Below are 19,916 nucleotides of genomic sequence, written 5' to 3' on the forward strand. Positions count from 1 at the left end.
AGTGGTGTAGAACTGCCTCATTGACTGTGGTGATAGGTTGAATTTCTTCAGCTGCCTCAGGAAGTACATCCTCTGCTGGGCCTTTTCTCTGATGGTGGTGATGGTGGGCTCCCATTTGAGGTCCTGGGTGATGGTGGTGCCCAGGAAGCGACATGAGTCCACCATCATGATGGGAGTGTCAGACAGGTTTAAGGGGGCGATGGGATGTGTGTGTTTCCTAAAGTCCACAACAACCTCCGCTGTCTTCTGGGTGTTTAGCACCAGGTTGTTGTGGCTGCACCAGGACACCAGCCGTTCAGCCTCCATTCTGTAAGCGGACGCATCCCCATTAGAGATGAGTCTGATGATGGTGGTGTCGTCAGCAAACATAATTAGTTTGACAGACTCATGCTTGGAGGTGCAGCTGTTGGTGTACAGGGAGAAGAGCAGAGGGGAAAGAACAGCCCTGTGGTGAGCCAGTGCTGATGGTTCGTAGGTCCGAGACATTCTTCCCCAGCCTGACTTGTTGTTTCCTGTCTGTCAAGAAGTCAGTGATCTACCTGCAGATGGGGTTAGGCACGTTCATCTGGGACATTTTGTCTTGGAGGAGGTCTGGCAGGATTGTGTTGAATGCAGAGCTGAAGTCCACGAACAATACCTTGGCGTAGGTACCTGGGGAGTCCAGATGCTGCAGGATGAATTGTAGAGCCATATTGATTGCATCATCTACAGACCTGTTTGCTCTGTAGGCAAACTGCAGGGGGTCCAGGAGGGGGGGCTGTGAGGGTCTTGAGGTGGGGGAGAACTGGGTGCTCAAATGACTTCATGACCACAGATGTTAGAGCCACAGGTCTGTAGTCATTTAGTCCAGTGATTCTTGGTTTCTTGGGGACAGGGACTATGGTGGAAATCTTGAAACAGACAGGCACATGAGATTCTTCCAGTGAGGAGTTGAAGATGCTTGTAAACACTATGCTTTAGAGTGGCAGGAGTCACGCCATCAGGGCTCGGGGCTTTTCATGTGTTAAGAAACCTGAACTGCTTCTGTACATCTGCTTCATGAATGTGTGTGTTAAGAGACCTGAACTGCTTCTTTACATCTGCTTCATGAATGTGTGTGTTAAGAGACCTGAACTGCTTCTTTACATCTGCTTCATGAATGTGTGTGTTATCGGTGGAGGCGGGGGTTCTGGGTTTGTAGTTGGTGATGTTCCTGAAACTTTTCCACACAGAGGTTGGGTCGTTTTCAGAGATTTGCTGCTGCATTTTGTCATGATGCTGTTGTTTTGCTTTGACCAATTCTTTGCTGAACCTGTATTTAGTGTCTCTGTAGGAGTCCTTGTCCCCCCTTTTAAATGCATCTCTCTTTTCAAACCACAGCTGTTTGAGTTTAGGGGTAAACCAGGCTTTGTCATTGTCATAACTCACCCTGGTGTGTGATGGTATGATGCTGTCCTGACAGAAGTGGATGTAGGAGGTGACAGTATCTGTGAACTCATCTAAACTGTCTGAGGTGGCCTTCATTACCTCCCAGTCTGTGGTCTCAAAGCATAAGCGAAGCTCATCTGCAGCATCAGTGTTCCACTTTCTTGTTGACTTCACAACAGGCTTGGAGAGTTTTAGCCTGTGCCTGTAAGCTGGGATCAGATGGATGGTCACGTGGTCAGACAGTCCAAGCGCAGCACGCGCTTCTGCATGATAGGCTCCCGTTACTGTGCTGTAACAGTGGTCCAGGTTTTTGTCCTCTCTCGTTGGACATTTGATATACTGTTTATGTTTGGGAAGCTCCTGGCTCAGATTTGCTTTGTTAAAGTCTCCAAGTACAATGATGAGGGAGTCCGGGTATGTCCGCTCCATGCACAGTATCTCTTCCGCGATCGCACGCTGAGCCTCGTGCACATCCGCATCAGGTGGGATGTAAACAGCGCCTAGAATGAATGAGGCGAACTCCCGCAGAGAGTAAAATGGTTTACAGTTTACTCTGCAGTCCACCTACACCTGAAGGACAAGGGACACTCCTGACAAAGCATGTATTCTGGACAGAGAAGATATATGGTTTGACAGGAGTAAAATAAGCTATCTATGTCAAATGTGGAAAAAAAAACTTTAACTAGAGATGGGGGGGCTTCGATTTCACCTTTCCAGTACAATGTATCCAGTATAATGTAGCTGAGCTGATAATCAGCCCTGGGTAGTGTACGTCACACACAACAACACTGAGTTTGTCATAAATATGGCGACTGAAGTGAAGTTCGCTGCGACTCTTTCCTCTGTTCTAAATGATGGTGAGGATGGACTCGATAGTGGTGTAGAATTGCCTCATTGTCTGTGGTGATAGGTTGAATTTCTTCAGCTGCCTCAGGAAGTACATCCTCTGCTGGGCCTTTTCTCTGATGGTGGTGATGGTGGGCTCCCATTTGAGGTCCTGGGTGATGGTGGTGGCCAGGAAGCGACATGAGTCCACCATCATGATGGGAGTGTCAGACAGGTTTAAGGGGGTGATGGGATGTGTGTGTTTCCTAAAGTCCACAACAACCTCCGCTGTCTTCTGGGTGTTTAGCACCAGGTTGTTGTGGCTGCACCAGGACACCAGCCGTTCAGCCTCCATTCTGTAAGCTGATTCATCCCCATTAGAGATGAGTCTGATGATGGTGGTGTCGTCAGCAAACTTAATTAGTTTGACAGACTCATGTTTGGAGGTGCAGCTGTTGGTGTACAGGGAGAAGAGCAGAGGGGAAAGAACAGCCCTGTGGTGAGCCAGTGCTGATGGTTCGTAGGTCCGAGACATTCTTCCCCAGCCTGACTTGTTGTTTCCTGTCTGTCAGGAAGTCAGTGATCTACCTGCAGATGGGGTTAGGCACGTTCATCTGGGACATTTTGTCTTGGAGGAGGTCTGGCAGGATTGTGTTGAATGCAGAGCTGAAGTCCACGAACAATATCCTGGCGTAGGTACCTGGGGAGTCCAGATGCTGCAGGATGAATTGTAGAGCCATATTGATTGCATCATCTACAGACCTGTTTGCTCTGTAGGCAAATTGCAGGGGGTTCAGGAGGGGGGCTGTGAGGGTCTTGAGGTGGGGGAGAACTGGGTGCTCAAATGACTTCATGACCACAGATGTTAGAGCCACAAGTCTGTAGTCATTTAGTCCAGTGATTCTTGGTTTCTTGGGGACAGGGACTATGGTGGAGATCTTGAAGCAGACAGGCACATGAGATTCTTCCAGTGAGGAGTTGAAGATGCTCGTAAACACAGTGCTTTAGAGTGGCAGGAGCCACGCCATCATGGCCCGGGGCTTTTCATGTGTTAAGAGACCTGAACTGCTTCTTTACATCTGCTTCATGAATGTGTGTGTTAAGAGACCTGAACTGCTTCTTTACATCTGCTTCATGAATGTGTGTGTTAAGAGACCTGAACTGCTTCTTTACATCTGCTTCATGAATGTGTGTGTTATCGGTGGAGGCGGGGGTTCTGGGTTTGTAGTTGGTGATGTTCCTGAAACTTTTCCACACAGAGGTTGGGTCGTTTTCAGTGATTTGCTGCTGCATTTTGTCATGATGCTGGTGTTTTGCTTTGACCAATTCTTTGCTGAACCTGTATTTAGTGTCTCTGTAGGAGTCCTTGTCCCCCCTTTTAAATGCATCTCTCTTTTCAAACCACAGCTGTTTGAGTTTAGGGGTAAACCAGGCTTTGTCATTGTTATAACTCACCCTGGTGTATGATGGTATGATGCTGTCCTGACAGAAGTGGATGTAGGAGGTGACGGTATCTGTGAACTCATCTAAACTGTCTGAGGTGGCTTTTATTACCTCCCAGTCTGTGGTCTCAAAGCATGCGCGAAGCTCATCTGCGGCATCTGTGTTCCACTGTCTTGTTGACTTCACAACAGGCTTGGAGAGTTTTAGCCTTTGTTTGTAAGCTGGGATCAGATGGATGGTCACGTGGTCAGAGAGTCCAAGCGCAGCGCGCGCCACTGCATGATAGGCTCCCATTGCTGTGCTGTAACAGTGGTCCAGGGTTTTCCCCTCTCTGGTTGGACACTTGATATACTGTTTATATTTGGGAAGCTCCTGGCTCAGATTTGCATTGTTAAAGTCTCCAAGTACAACGATGAGAGAGTCCGGCTACGTCTGCTCCATGCACAGTATCTCTTCCGCGAGCACACGCTGAGCCTCGTGCACGTCCGCGTCAGGTAGGATGTAAACAGCGCCTAGAATGAATGAGGCGAACTCCCGCGGAGAGTAAAATGGTTTACAGTTTGTGAAAAGATACTCCAGAGATGGAGAACAATCCTGCACGATCACTGTGACATCTGTGCACCAACCATTATTGATTTAAAAACACACACCTCCACCTGTGGTCTTGCCGGAGACAGTCACTTTCCGATCTGCGCGGATGAGGTGAGACCCCTCCAGCTGGAACGCGCAGTCCTGGGTGTCCTCACTGAGCCATGTTTCAATGAAGCATAGAACCCCAGATGACGAGAAGTCTCTGTTTATGTTCCTCATCAGGGTCAGCTCGTCCATTTTGTTGCGGTGTGAGCGTACATTAGAGAGGAAGATGCCAGGCAGAGCCGTGCACAGTCCCCGTCTCCTCAGACGCACGAGAGCGCCCGCTCATTTATCTCTCCTCCTGTGTCTTACTTTCCTGATCAAAGTTGATATTGAATCGGCCACAGATGCAACAAAAAATGAGGTTAAGTCCACCGGAATCATAGTGTTGTAACTTATGAGTTCTTCTCTTGAATAGGAGTACCCAGATACGCAATTTACACACAAAAACAGAACAAAAACAGCGCACCAAAGTACCACGGCAGCCGTCTGTGGTGCCATCTTGAATCCCTCACAATAGAGGCTAGCGACTCATCAGGTGATGGAGAGCCGAGGTACCCACAGTAGTTTTGGCTCATTGACTAACAATAGATAGCTACAGCTTATAGGCTTGACTCTCCCATATTCCAGTTTGAAGTGACAAAACTCCTTGGATGAGAAGAGAAACATCTTCAAGAAACCAAAGAAGTCCAGTTGCCTTCATTTGAACCCTTTGGAGTATCATGACCTGGATGACTGAGAACTTTCACTCGCCCTTTTTACAGTTAGAATTGACAAAGCTCCTCAGATGAGAAGCAAACTTCTTCAGAAAACCAAAGAAGTTCAGTTGTCTTCATTTAAACAACTTCAAATATAAATAGACAAAAAGAAATACTAATGACCAATAACAAGACAGGTCTTTGTTGCTTAATAGGTAATCTGTCTATTAAATAGAAGATATACATTCCCTCAGGTTTCTATATAACCTATTTAATAGAATAAATACATGATATTACATTAGTGTGTAATGTATTTGTTTAGTGATCATGCATAGTACTAAATTTATGGTATTTTTTTTCCTTGTTGTAGATGCCTCGTGGCAAAGGGTACCGTAGAGCTCAGGCCTTGAAGAACAGACAGTTTATGCCGAAGCCTATGGAAGAGCTATTCGAGATTCTGCCAAGCTGTACGACTTTTACTCCACGTAAGTTACATATTTAGTTATTTTCCAAAACATCAAATGCTTTTTTTGAAAACCTTTGTTGCATATTTTGAAATTGACATGGTGTATGCACACTGAGAAATTTCAGATAAATTAATGTGACACACTTTACAATTACATATTTACATTACATTGATATTGTGTTATTTTTTTTCCTTCATCTTACCATTAGGTCACGGAACAGGCTTCAGGCACAGGGTTTGTCGTTGGCCCTTGTCGCCTAACACAGGAAAAAGTCTGAAAGTCATCATCCCACCAGAGTCTTCAGAAAAGAAGGTACATTTAGCTAATAATTTATATTAATATTAAACTATATTATGTGCTTATAGGTTGACACACAGATTGCTGTGTGTTCTTTAGTTTCTAAAGTGCTTTGTGATTTTTATCTTCATAGGTCCTTCATTAAACAATTGTTTCTTCTTCTAGTTTGTCTTCGTCATTGGAGATTCACATCTCCGAGCCATTGTGGATGGCTATGTGAAGGTGCCTGAGGGGAAGCTGTCCTTTGGCTACCTGTCGGTTCCTGGTGGTACAGCAGCCCACCTTACCACTGAGGTCCGGCATTTAGTTCTCCCACGTGATCCAGATGCAGTGTGTCTGCTCGCTCCAAGCAACAATCTGGACAGTCCTATTTCTGAAGCAGAAAAAGACTTCAAGTGTCTTTTGAACACCATTTCCACTCTTTGTCCAAATGTAAGGATAGATGCAATTACAAATAATGTGCCATTAAAAGGCAATTACTGAATCAAATTTATATTCTGGTGCTTTTTTCTACAATGATTTTTAATGTCATGTAAAATTTCTGGAAAACAGGTTTTTGTTTTGGATTTCCCTCCAAGACTGAGCCATGACACGGTTGTGCAGGACCATCTGAGGATGATGTTTCACAGGGTCTCAGTACAAATGGGTATGTTGAACTTTAGTGTGCACTATACAAAATGCTTCTAACTGGAAAAACTAATTGTTAACAAAATATATTTCTTTCAGATGTCCCATACTCATCAATTGCTGAGAACTTCCCCTTTCATCGCCTGGATTTGTGGGGCAGAGATGGGGTAAGTGAGAAGCTTACTGACTTTTAATGATTAAGAGGTATTAGCTTTAGCTAAAAATGTGTTATTTTCTATAGGTTCATCTCAGTGACAGTGATGGTATGGACATTTTTGCACAATTGCTCTGGCAAAAAACATACCTGCACCTCCAAAGTCAGAAGGCCCAGGTTACCCCCAAGAAGTCTGCTGCTAGAGTGGTCGTTCAACACGCAAAGCCCATTCAACCCCAAGCAGACCAATCTAAGTGGAAAGTTGTTTTGCCTGGCAAGAAGGTAAATTGTTTTTCTATGTTTTTATTTCAACTGCAGACATTAATTGGCTGTTTAGATTTTCAACAATCATGTAATGTAAAAATTTCATTAATTTTTTCAGAGGTCTACTCCAGCTGGTCCAAAGGAGCAGAGATCATCTTCAAAGAGAATTCTTCTTCATGAGGTGAATGATTAATTTTAATTAATTAGGGTTCCAAGCCCAAAGGGCAGAGAACCCTATTGTTTTTGATAAATGAGATTTTATTTGATGTTCGTCATGTTGATTGATATGAGTTTTTCTAATATTGTCTACATCAAAATGTTCAGGCCGAAGTCTGTTTTGAAGTTAATCCCAAATACTTCCACGAAGATCTGCTGCATGTCTTGGAAAATGACAGTACTGGATGTCCAGATGTGCTTTCACCAGATGTCCAACAAAAAAAGGTAAATATGAAGAAATATGTTTTTTCATTATAATGTTTTGATATTAATCTTTAATTCATTATTAATTTTAGATATTTGTCACCTAAGAATTTACAATCTGTTCATATTTTGATGACAGGTGGTACAACCTGAAGGAAAGCCAGTGTCCTTTGGAAAAGAGAAAAGTGTTGTCAACACGCAGGTTTGTTATTTTTTTATCATTGTTTTCCTATTTGTTGGTCAAGTCCTCCTGTAAAACATGCACAAAGTAATTACATGCATTGTATACTGTTTTTATTTCAGGGACAGGCAACAACGATCCAGAAGCCCCCTGCCAGTGCAACAGCACCAATAAAGGAGCAAGTGATCATGCCCTCTGATGATCATGAATGGCCAACACTTGCAGAGAGTTTAAAGGTAATTACGATTTACACACACAATACTTTTAAAATATAAAGTTGTAATATTGCTTAAGAGGTACACATTTCTACAATAATGGAAAAATTAACATAAAACCTTGAATGACATTTTCTTTCAGACATCTCACATTCATCCAAAAGGCTCACGTGGCACACTGATGTCTCGTCATCAGGTGAATAAACTCTCATTCAAAGAAACCAAATCAGTTTTGTTGCCTTTACTTGAAACCTTTGGATTACAATGATTCCCTTCATTTACTTACAGAAGTACCTGAAGGACTGCAGTGTGGTCCTTCAAAAACTGAAAGAGAAAACTGATGACGCCAGTGTGCCATCACCAGCCCCCAATGACAAAACGGTGAGACCTATCAGCTTTTTTCATTGAATGATGCTCATTCTAAAGTTTTTACTCAAATAATTATATTCTTTGCTTATTTAAATAAACCTTTTCATTTTAACAGTATGCAGCTGCTGTCCAAGAACAAAAATCTGTTTCACGCACAGATGTCACCAAGGACCAGGTCTGACATTGGATTTTAATATGATTGTTGTTTTTGACATCACATCATGTGCTTGACAAATAATTGTAAATTTCATAATACTAGAATATATTGTAAATATCCTGATTTGATTTCCAACAGGTTTGCTGTCACTCCCAGGAGCATTTGAAAGACTGCGCTGAGGTTCTACATCTCCAGATGAACGAAGACAAATACAGTGTTACATCGCCTGTACCAAAAGGCAAAATGGTAGGACCTATATGACATAGTCTGATTATTGATGTTAAATAGCGTACTTAATCCTACACATATTCTTTCCAATACTTATATTTCCTAAATATTATAAAACTTTTTTTATTTTAACAGAACGCAGTTGCTCTCCAAGACCAAGGACCTGTTGACCTAGGAGATGCTACAAAGCAACAGGTTTGACATATTCCCCAAGTGAAAACATGCCCATTTTATTCATAGATTTTCTTCTAATGTTTGAATTTTTATGTTTGTTTTCACAGGAATGTAAAGAGAAGGAGACGAGTGTTCAACCTGAGAAGGTCCATGATGCTCCTGGTGTTGCAGCTTCAAGTGTTACCATTGCATCTTCCTCATCAAATCAGGAAAGTTTGAACACTTTTCATTCTATTGTCAAAGGTTCATTTCATCAAGGTCATAAGCGTTTTGGGTGCAACCGATTTAAACAGTGTGCACCAAACAGCATTACAGCCATCATGACAAACACTGTCAAAATGGCTTCCACATGGTCAAGAAAAGACATTAACAATATCTTGATAAGTGGTGATAGTTTATACACTTACATGAAAGAGCAAAACATGATCAGTGATGCAGAAGGCAGTGGTTATGTTTTTGTTCAAGAGTTACCCACAGAGCACACATTCCATCATCACAAGTTCTCTTTGGAATACATGCAGACCTTCACAGGACATCTTCATCAGCAGATTTACCATGAAGATGTTTCAGATTTTGCCATGCCTTTGGACGTTGCATTACAGAGAGCTATATTTGACAATGACGGCTGTCTGTTTACAATTAGTAGAAACACATGTGCAGTTTTGAAAGAACAATCTCAGTTTTCTGTTTTTGATCCACATTCACGTGGTCATGATGGTCTCTGGCAGTTGAATGGCACAAGCATAGTAGCACACTTTGATACTTTAGACCAAGTTTATACACATTTAATCAATCTCTCTCACTCTTTGTGTGCTGACAATGCAAATGAAGAGGACACAGCTTTTGAAATGACCGGTGTTAAGGTGACAGCTCAATCTATGAGTAAACCTATCCAAAGTAAAACTGCTTCTTGCCAAAATGATGTAGAGTTAATCAGTGGAAATGATGATAGTTTTGATGACGATACATTTGATCAGTTAGTAGTTGAAGAAATTGAAGATGTTGCAGTCAGTGACACATCTGAGTCTCTTTCTGAATCTCCATCTCGTTGTGAGCTCATCCATACGCAAAATAGTTCTTTTCAAGATGATGCAGAGTCAATATGTACTAGTTTTGATGATGATAGTTTTGATAAAGTAGTACTTCAGGAAATAGAAGATATTGCAGTTAATGACACCACTTCCCTTGATGTAGACTCAGTAACTGAAAATCATCACACTTCTTTGAATCAAGCAATAATTGAAGAAGTGCCACAAAATGATACATCTGTTTTCATAATTTCAGAAAATATCAACAGCACTGTTACTTTCAATCCTCTGACTTCTAAAGACAAAAGAAACTTTTGCACCCAACTACAGATAGTTCCAAGTTTAGAAAGGGTGAAAAGTCTTTGGGAAAGTATTACATTAGATGAACCGTTACCTTGTACCACTAAACACATCCAGCCAGACGGCAACTGCTTTTTCCGTGCTCTTGCATTTGTAATTACTGGGAATGAAGAGTTGCATAGCTGGATTCGCAGGGCTGTTGTTAATCAAATTCTTCAAAATTCTGACCTCTATTCAAGTTACATCAGACAGGAATTTGAATCAGTACAACAGTATGTTACACAAACAGGCATAAAGATAGTTGGATCCTGGGCTACAGAAATTGAGATACAAGCAGCTGCAGACTTTTTTCACACCCATATTTACACTTACACTCAAGGAAAATGGTTACAATATGGCTCTTCTAGTACTTTAGACAACACCAAGGGTATTTATCTGAAACACTGTAATGAATGTCATTATGAGCCAATCGCATGTGTGAAAGATAAAACTAACACATGTTTTAACCTGATCTCATGTAATTACTGTCACTTTAAAGGTGACAAGGACATACTATCTCCATCTAAGATGAGCAGAGAGAACAGGAGAAAGAGAACTCTGTATAATAAAGACATTGAGAAAAGGGAAAGCAAAAAAATGATGTTACAGAAATTGTATAAGGACGATCCTAAGTACAGATTACACAAGAAGCAATTAAGTGTCATTACATATAGAAATAACCCTGAACTGAGAGCAAGACTCAGACATGACAGTAAAGAAAACTACAAAAACAAACCTGAACTGAGAGCAAGACTCAGACATGTCAGTAAAGAAAACTACAAAAACAAACCTGAAATGAGAGCTAGACTCAAACTGGCTAATAAACAAAACTACTACAAAAAGCCTGAACTGAGAGCAAGACTCAGACATGATAGTACAGAAAACTATAAAAACAAACCTGAACTGAGAGCTAGACTCAAACTGGCTAATAAACAAAACTACTACAAAAAGCCTGAACTGAGAGCAAGACTCAGACATGATAGTACAGAAAACTATAAAAACAAACCTGAACTGAGAGCTAGACTCAAACTGGCTAATAAACAAAACTACTACAAAAAGCCTGAACTGAGAGCAAGACTCAAACTTGCCAGCAAAACCACTTATGCAGCCAAAAGTAAACACTCTAAACTTCAGTTATTGAAACAGAACGTAGAAAGATATAGAAATAAGGTTGACCACCGTAACCGCATCAAACAGTCTAATTCTGAACGGTATAGAAATGTAACTGCTTATGCCGATTCTGTTAAAGAGCACGGAAAACGTAGACGACAAAATCTCATGACTGGAAAAAAATTCATAGATAATGTCATTCAGCTTTTTAGAGAAAAGGTTAAATTTGGCCCTCAATTCGTCTGTTGTGTTTGTCATCGGTTACTTTTTAAACATCAAGTTGTTGAATGTAAAACACAGCAGTATGAAATTAGAGGTTCATTCATTTCATCTGTGGCAAAAAAATGCATCACTGACACTTATTTACACAAGTGTGGACAGTCTTCAGTTTCCAAATGCCATCTAGAGGTTAGCCCTGCATGTAAATTGTGGGTCTGTTTTACTTGTCATCGTAAAATACTCAATGGAAAAGTCCCTGAAGAAAGTGTTGCAAACAATATGCACCTAGATTCTATTCCTGTAGAACTTAGTACGTTGAATCCTCTTGAGCAACATCTAGTGGCACAGCACATTCCGTTTATGAAACTTTTAGCCTTACCAAAGGGAGGGCAAAATGGTGTCCATGGACCTGTGACTTGTGTTCCATCTAATACAGAAACTGTGAGTAACATTCTACCCAGATTAGATGATCAGAATCTAATGATTAAAGTCAAACTGAAGCGAAAGCTGACGTACAAGGGTCACTATGACTATCAGTATGTCAATGCTCTGAAAGTACATAATGCAATTGCATACCTTAAATCTCACAATACTTTTTACAAAGATGTACAATTTAACAGTGCATGGACAAATCCCCTAGAAAAAGAGTCTGAAGACTCTACCTCTGAAACCGACAACGTCACTTTGGAAGAAGACAGCAATAGAGCTGAAATAGAGTGTGAACATCCTGGCAAAAGAGATGGCAGTGGCACAGAGGTAGAGTCTGAAGATCTTGTTAGCGATGATCATTTTAATGATAGACAACAGCATGGGATGTTTTTGGACACATGCATGCAACCAGTAGACATTGCCCAAGAAATACTAGACAACCATTTTGACAGTGTTTTATCAGTAGCACCAGCTGAGGGAAATACTCCAGTCAGATTGCTTACCGATACTTCTAACGAGGCTAAATGCTTTCCAGTTCTGTTTCCCAACGGAACAGGTACATTTCATGATGCAAGAGAGCAAAGGATTACACTAAGCAAATATTTAAACACCCGAATTCTCAATGCTGATGGCAGATTTGGCAAGAACTTGGATTACATCTTTTATGCACAATATTTGTCAGAAGTTAATCAAGTTGTGTCAAATGTTTCCATTGCACTGAGAAAGGGCTACCATGGCTTAGACAACACCAACATTACATCATCCATGCTGGGCAATACAGACTTTTTGAAGAATGTTTTAAATGCTGACATGGGCTATAAGTTTTTGAAGCCCATTAGAGGTACACCAGTATTTTGGCAGGGAGTTCAAAAAGATCTGTTTGCTTATGTTAGACAACTTGGCATTCCTACATGGTTTGCTTCCTTTTCTTCAGCAGATTTAAGATGGCCAGAATTTATGGAAGCTTTTATGGCTATAGAAAACATTCAAGGCAATATTCATGACATGGACTGGGCACAGAAATGTGACTTATTGAAAAACAATCCAGTGACAGCAGCCAGAATGTTTGACTATAGATTTAGATCTTTTTTAAAAGATGTTATCATGTCTCCCGCTCAGCCAATTGGTAAAATCATTGATTATTTTTATAGAGTAGAGTTTCAACAACGTGGATCATGTCACACTCATTGTCTATTTTGGACCGACGGGCCTAAAATAGGAGTCAACACAGACGCTGAAGTCATAGCTTTTGTAGATAAATATGTTACATGCGACCTCCCACCTGACAGTGATCCTCTCCATGAAGTGGTACATAGTGTTCAAATGCATAGCAAAAAACACTCTAAAAGTTGCAGAAAAAATCACACAACTTGCAGGTTTCACTTTCCCCGACCACCAAGCAACAATACATTCATATGTAAACAGGAACCGGATGTTGATAATAAGGAAACCCCATCTGACAAGTCATCTTCAGATTTAAAAAAGGCAGCCAAGCATATCATGACCAAAGTTAAAGAAGCTTTGACCAGTGAAAACAACACATTTAGTAGCATAGATGACTTGTTTAATTCCATTGGTATTGACCAGACTACATTTGAAACAGCCTACAAACTGACCTCTACAAAAACAACTGTCGTCCATAAACGAAACATAAACGACATCTGGGTTAATCAGTATAACACAGACCTGCTACGTTGCTGGAATGCAAACATGGACATCCAGTTTGTCTGTGATGCATATGCATGCATTGTTTATATCATTTCCTACATATCCAAAGCAGAAAGAGAAATGGGTTTGCTATTAAAACATGCACAAAATGAAATCAAACATAATGAAAACCTGGATGCAAAACAAGCGCTTAACAAATTAGGGAATGTGTTTCTGCATAACAGAGAAGTTTCTGCTCAAGAAAGTGTGTATCGGCTAACAAACATGAGATTAAAAGAGGGCTCTAGAAAAGTCACATTTGTTCCAACAGGTGACAACATTGTCAGAATGAGCTTACCTCTTAATGTCATTCAAAACAGTGCTAATGGTAATCAGATCTGGATGACAAACATTACTGATCGATACAAAAGCAGGCCTAAGTCCAGTGAATTTATGGACATGTGCATAGCTACTTTTGCCTCAGAGTACAGAAATGTACCAAACAGTGAGAAATCTAGACCAGAAGTGGTTAGTTTATTAAACAACAATGGTTGTGTAAGGAAGCGGACAAGGACAAATGTAGCTGTTGTTAGATATGCTCGTTTTTCTAAAGAACAAGATCCTGAGAAACACTATCAAAGCCAGCTTCAGTTGTTCCTTCCTTATTACACGGAAAACCAGTTAAAACCATCACAATTTACAACATTTCAAGAGTTTTATGAGACCGGCTCAATCACAAACAGTAGTAAAAACATCCAGTCTGTCAAAGACGTAGTAGAATTCAACAGATCCAAGTTTGAAATCAAAGCAGAAGATTTACAAAACATACAGGAAGATATTGAACACTTTGGATTTCAAGAAGATGTTTGGGCAGAGCTGTGTCCTGAGGCAGAACTAGACCGACTAGAATGTTTGGAAGACAGATCTTTAGATAACAATCCAAATCCTGGTGAACAAGAAGTTATTCCAGATCTAGAGCCAATCACAAAACCAGCTTTATCATTTCACATTCAAAAACTGATAGTCTCACACAAGGAAGCACAATCCTTAATGCGTTCTCTAAATCAGCAGCAGAGCAACGTGTTTTATAAAATCCGGCAGTGGTGCTTAGATAAAGTAAACGGTCACAATCCAAGCCCTTTTTATGTTTTCATTTCAGGTGGAGCGGGAACAGGCAAGTCCCATTTGGTAAAAGCCGTGTCCTATGAAACAACCAGAATACTATCCAGATTATCTAATTATCCTGATGATATTCATGTTTTATTGACTGCCCCCACTGGAGTGGCTGCATTAAATATCAATGCCACAACAATACATAATAGCTTTGCAATTGGCAATAATATTTCATTACCATACCAACCTTTAAGAGAGGAAAAAATAAACACATTAAGAGCAACCCTGAAACATTTACAAATCTTGATAATAGATGAAATCTCAATGGTTGATAACAAGCTTTTAACATATATCCATGGTAGACTGCGTCAGATCAAACAGTGTTCAGACTTTTCTTCATTTGGTAATGTCTCCGTCATAGCTGTTGGTGATTTTTATCAGTTGCCACCTGTCAAAGGGACTCCACTCTACAAGGACCCCATTGGTTCCAATTTGTGGCAAAACAGTTTCAGTCATGTAGAACTCACAGACATAGTACGACAGAAAAACAAAGACTTTGCTGTAACACTTAACCGTTTAAGGAAACACAAAAAAGACCAACCACTTCACCCACAAGACGAAGCACTTCTCAAACGATGTGAAACAGGCATGGGTGAAGACACTGAAATTCTGCATCTTTTTGCAACAAACAGTGATGTTGATAATCATAACTTCAACATGTTGCATAAACAATGTACAGACATTGTACAAATCAAAGCCCAAGATTTCCATAAAAACCCTCAGACTGGCCGTACCACTAGAATACCCTCAACACTTGATTTTGGCAAGAAAACCTATTTAGATAAATTACTAAGTATTGCTCCTAAAGCTCGTGTAATGCTCATTAAAAACATCGATGTTTCTGATGGACTTGTCAATGGTGTGTTTGGTACTGTTTGTCGCATACAATTTCTAAGTAACAATAGCTTCCCACACATCATTTATGTTAACTTTGATAACCCAAGTATAGGCCAACAACTACGACACAAGTTTCCAACTTCAGACACCGAGCTGACTAATGCTACACCAATTAGTCCCGATGAAGACAAACTTGAAAAGGGGGTTAGACGTCAATTTCCACTGCGGCTGGCTTGGTCTTGCACCATACATAAAGTCCAAGGCCTAACACTACAGAAAGCAGTAGTCTCTTTTAAAAGGATTTTTTCTGCTGGACAAGCATATGTAGCTTTAAGTCGTGTTACATCACTAGAACACCTCACTATCCAAGATTTTAAAGCTAAAGCAATCTATGCAAGAAGTGATGTGGAAGAAAACTTGAAATTAATGCCAAACTTTATCGACACACCAGTTTCAATGCCAAACTGCACTTTTAAAGTCTGTCTTCATAATGTGCAAGGTCTCAAGAATCACATACAGGATGTCAAGAGCAACCAAAAATTACTCACAGCCGATATAATTTGTCTGACAGAAACTTGGTTAAAAGAAACACATCCCTCTGAAAGCATTTCACTGCCAGGTTGGACTTTTCACCACAAAACCAGATCTGACTCATACGATGAAACTGGACTATTTTCTACTTTCAGAAGCAAAAATGGTGGTGGTGTTGGTTTCTATCACAAAAACAGCATTATGTGTAAAAGTATGGCTTTCAATTGCAACAACCTGGAAGCTTTGCTTTTTAGCACACAGACTTTAAACCATCATTATATGCTGTTGTACAAACCACCATCATATAACCTTCAGAAATTCAAAGACAATCTACAACCTGTACTGCATTATTTCAATGAATTTCCAGGAACCAAAATAGTCATGGGTGACATGAATGACGATGCACTGGTTTCTAATTCATTTGTCAGCTTCATGAAATTGCAAGGATACACTCAAATAGTAACAAGTCCAACAACCGAAAATAATACTCTAATTGATCATGTTTACATCAAAGACATTGATCCCAAAACCATACATGTAGAAGTTATTCCCACCTATTACAGTTACCATGAATGTATTCAAATATCATTCTTGACAGGAACAGACACAGACATACAGTTACAGGAACTGGGGACAGACAGACAAGGACTGCAGGACAAATAGCCTCAAGGGGAAAGACAGACAATCACAGATAGATGGACGGGTGTACATCAGAGCTGACCATAACAAATTACACATAGAGGTCCGTTTCATTCATACAAAATCAATTTAGCTTCAAAATCATCTAAACTTATTTCGACTCTTATACATATATACCATACCATACCACACCATACCTTACCATTTAATGTATATTTAGCATGTGAAATACACTTTTTATCCATAAAAAAGTGTATGACAGTATCACACTTACTTGTGGTTTTGATAATGGACATTGAAATGTTACTTTGTGTTGTGCCATCACTGTTTCAATGTATAAAAATGTATCCATTTAGATATTCACAAATTCACTTATTCTAGTACTATTTTTATTTTCCTTTGTTAAAGACTTCATTTTACAGCACTCTTCTTTTGTTCAATCTCCACTAGGAACAATCACCCACCAGATGAAGTTCCTGAAACAACACAACCGAAATCTGTGGAATCAGCAACCATCATGTGACCACGCCGCCCACCTGTCGTCCTGTTTGCTTCCCAGCCTGCCTAACTACCAGCCTCTGGATCTGCATCATATCCTGCCTCACTGTCTGCCTCGCAACCTGTTTCCTCATCCCGTCCTGGATCCTCATTCTCTGCTGCTCTTCTGTCCCCACCTGGCCCCAAAGCCCCAGCCCTGCCTCACCAACACCGATCATCTCCAGTAAGAATAGTTCTCCAAACAATTCCAGTTCTGGTTCTCTGGTTCCAGGGTTTCGTGATTCTAACACCAGTTTGCTTTCCCGTTCTAGATCTTGATCCCTCCTGTTCCAGTTTGGAGCACCGTTTTCAGTTTCACATTGTTCTTAATAAATATTATTTGTTATTCACTTGCCATCGTTTCCGTCTGTGATTTTTTCATGTCCTGGGTAAAACATTCCCAACGTGACACTTTGCCTCAGAATGCCCTTCTGCCACTTTGCTATACATTGTGTAACACATCATTTGTACATTTACATATGTAGATAACAATAAAGTGTTTTCTGTACTCTTGAATCAATATAATTTCTGGAATCCTAATTTCAATGCACAGTGTTGTAAAAATATTGTTTGCTCTACAAAGTCTCCCCCACAATTGGCAAAATTTGACATACAATAAACTGCTGTTTTTTAATTCAATTGTTTGAATAATGTACCATCATTTTTAATTTACATATCCTACATCTTTGTACTTACAAAATGAAGTGTTTCACTGAATTTTGGGCAATTTCGTGCTCATAATAAATGTCTACTTGTTTTATTTTGACCAAATGTCTACTCGTTTTATTTTGACCAGAGATAACTATGTGATTTTGACCATGGCCAGATAAAACTGTTACAAGAATGTGCATAGCAAGGGGCCACTGGCACAAATTGCAGGAAATCTTTAGATCAGATATGGATTTTATTCAGTTTTGTTTCATTCAGTTCAATTATCAATCTCCATATATCGTCTTATTGAAAAAAAAAATATATTTAAAAACTATAAAATAACAAAACTTGATTTCTCATGACCCATGATGATTTTCAAAAAACATTGGAGGATTTCCTATGAAAATAATACATTTTTAATACATTTACTAAACATTGTCAGTAATATTGAAATGGTAAATGTTTTGGATTTGTATAGCGCCTTAGTCCCTTAACAACACAATCAGTCTTTCACCCATTCACACACAGTCACACACTACTGGGAATGAGCTACAATGTAGCCACAGCTTCCCTGAAGCACACTGACAGAGGTGAGGCCTGCCGAAAACTGACACCACCGGTCCCTCCCAGCACCAGCAGCCAAGGTGTCTTGCCCAAAGACACAACAACAGCATTCTCTGGTCAGACTTGGAATCAAACCAAAAACCTTCCAATTATTTGAAATCCCGCTCCGTTTCCTGAACTTCTGCTTTCCAATACAGCACGTGACTTACCAGGCCTGCAGAAGTCTGCATTCAGCCATTCACTCACACAGTCACATGCTGGTATGTGTATAGGCTAAGCAAAAGGTTTCATGACAAATCCTGAATGCTACTTTCATTGCGCCGGTTGAAGTGAGCTGACGGGACGCCGGCGGGAGAACATGTTTTTGGGGCGGGACCGCGTGAGGACTGGCGAAGGTGAGGGCGGGGCCGGGTGGGCGACTGGCGCTGGGGGCTTGGAACCCGTTGATAACTGCTTGCAGTTCTAGTTAGGGTTCCAAGCCCAAAGGGCAGGGAACCCTATTGTTTTTCTACGGATTTTTCATTATTTATTATTTATTATTATTCTTCTCCGCTAAAACTATATGGGCGCAAGAGCCTGAAATTGTCAGGGAAAATCTGACATGGCAGTCTGATAGAAAATCCTGACCGCTACTCAGATTCAAAAATTTGGACCCCGCGTCACCTAGGTGGCGCTATTGCGGAGGTCAACACGTTTCAGCTACTAGCTCCCAAACCGTAGGTCCTACAGTCAAAAACTTTATATGTCCATGATCCTTGGATGATTCCCCATCTTTTTTGTATTGGCCACGCCCATTTCCGCCTAACTAGATTTTTTGCTAGATCGCAAAAAATGCAAAGCTTAGTTTTAATCACCTATTCGTCATTTTTCGTCGAATCAACTTCAAACTTCGTACATATGATCTATGGACTAAGATAAGTTGTTGTGATGCAGAAAAACGCAGAAATATTCAAAATTGGGCTAATGACACCATGTCAAAATCAGTGCGCTAGCTAGCACATGTGCTAATTGATGATATCTTCACCATATCTCAAGATAAAGTGATGAGACTCTAGACCCTTATGAAGTATGAGCGGTAAGCCCTACCTTCCCCATTTTGTTTGGATTCACCAAAAGGGGGCGCTAAAGAGTCAAAAAGTTAGTTTGAGCTAAACGGCTTGATGGATTTCCACAGAACTTGGCACATATGTTAATCATTGGACCCTTAAGCTATATTTTGAAAATGATTAAAAAGTGGGCGTGGCTTATAGGCTTTAAAATTTTTTGCCCTTTAACTGATGAAAAATACATATTCTATACAGAAAGTTACAAATTATATCAGTCATAGTGACATCTACAATCACAGAAAAAAGTTTGAAGTTTGTCCAATAGTTGGCGCTGTTGTACCCCAAAAATGTTTTTGGCATTTTTCTCCTCAATATTTTGGTAAACAAGCAAATGGTCTCATCCAGTATGTTCATTGACTCAGTCAAATTAAGATGAGTATTTTAAAAAATGTTTTAAACTTATGCTAATCAGTAGAAATTTGCATAGTAAGTCAAACGTACTTTCGTTAACTCCTCCCGGCCGTCAAACCCAATCACATCACAACTTTGCCTGACAAGAGAGGAGGAGCGGCTGACCAAACGATCTGAAGGGATTTTGGATAATTTT

General features: G+C 40.4%; 1 protein-coding gene across 3 annotated transcripts; it reads left to right on the forward strand.

The window, feature by feature from the left end:
- Positions 1–3,031: 3,031 nt before the first annotated feature.
- LOC107395497 (uncharacterized) lies at positions 3,032–17,403 on the forward strand. Of its 3 annotated transcripts, XR_011521398.1 has the most exons (17): positions 3,032–5,491; positions 5,682–5,785; positions 5,936–6,202; positions 6,323–6,416; positions 6,497–6,564; positions 6,639–6,833; positions 6,934–6,996; positions 7,140–7,256; positions 7,375–7,437; positions 7,539–7,652; positions 7,774–7,827; positions 7,920–8,012; positions 8,116–8,175; positions 8,296–8,403; positions 8,521–8,580; positions 8,667–17,232; positions 17,321–17,403. XR_011521398.1 is itself a non-coding variant. In XM_070554105.1 (16 exons), the coding sequence occupies exons 1-16, from the start codon at positions 5,377–5,379 to the stop codon at positions 16,533–16,535; spliced, it is 9,444 nt and encodes a 3,147-aa protein (XP_070410206.1). In that variant the 5' UTR covers positions 3,032–5,376; the 3' UTR covers positions 16,536–17,403. The 3 variants fall into 3 exon arrangements, 1 of the variants encoding a protein (XP_070410206.1); XM_070554105.1 differs by having other exon boundaries at positions 8,667–17,403; XR_011521399.1 differs by lacking the exons at positions 3,032–5,491; positions 5,682–5,785; positions 5,936–6,202; ... (6 more) ...; positions 7,539–7,652; positions 7,774–7,827 and having other exon boundaries at positions 7,859–8,012.
- The last annotated feature ends 2,513 nt before the right edge of the window (positions 17,404–19,916 follow it).

Source organism: Nothobranchius furzeri, chromosome 8 (assembly GCF_043380555.1).
Source record: "Nothobranchius furzeri strain GRZ-AD chromosome 8, NfurGRZ-RIMD1, whole genome shotgun sequence".
In the NCBI taxonomy this organism is placed as follows: domain Eukaryota; kingdom Metazoa; phylum Chordata; class Actinopteri; order Cyprinodontiformes; family Nothobranchiidae; genus Nothobranchius; species Nothobranchius furzeri.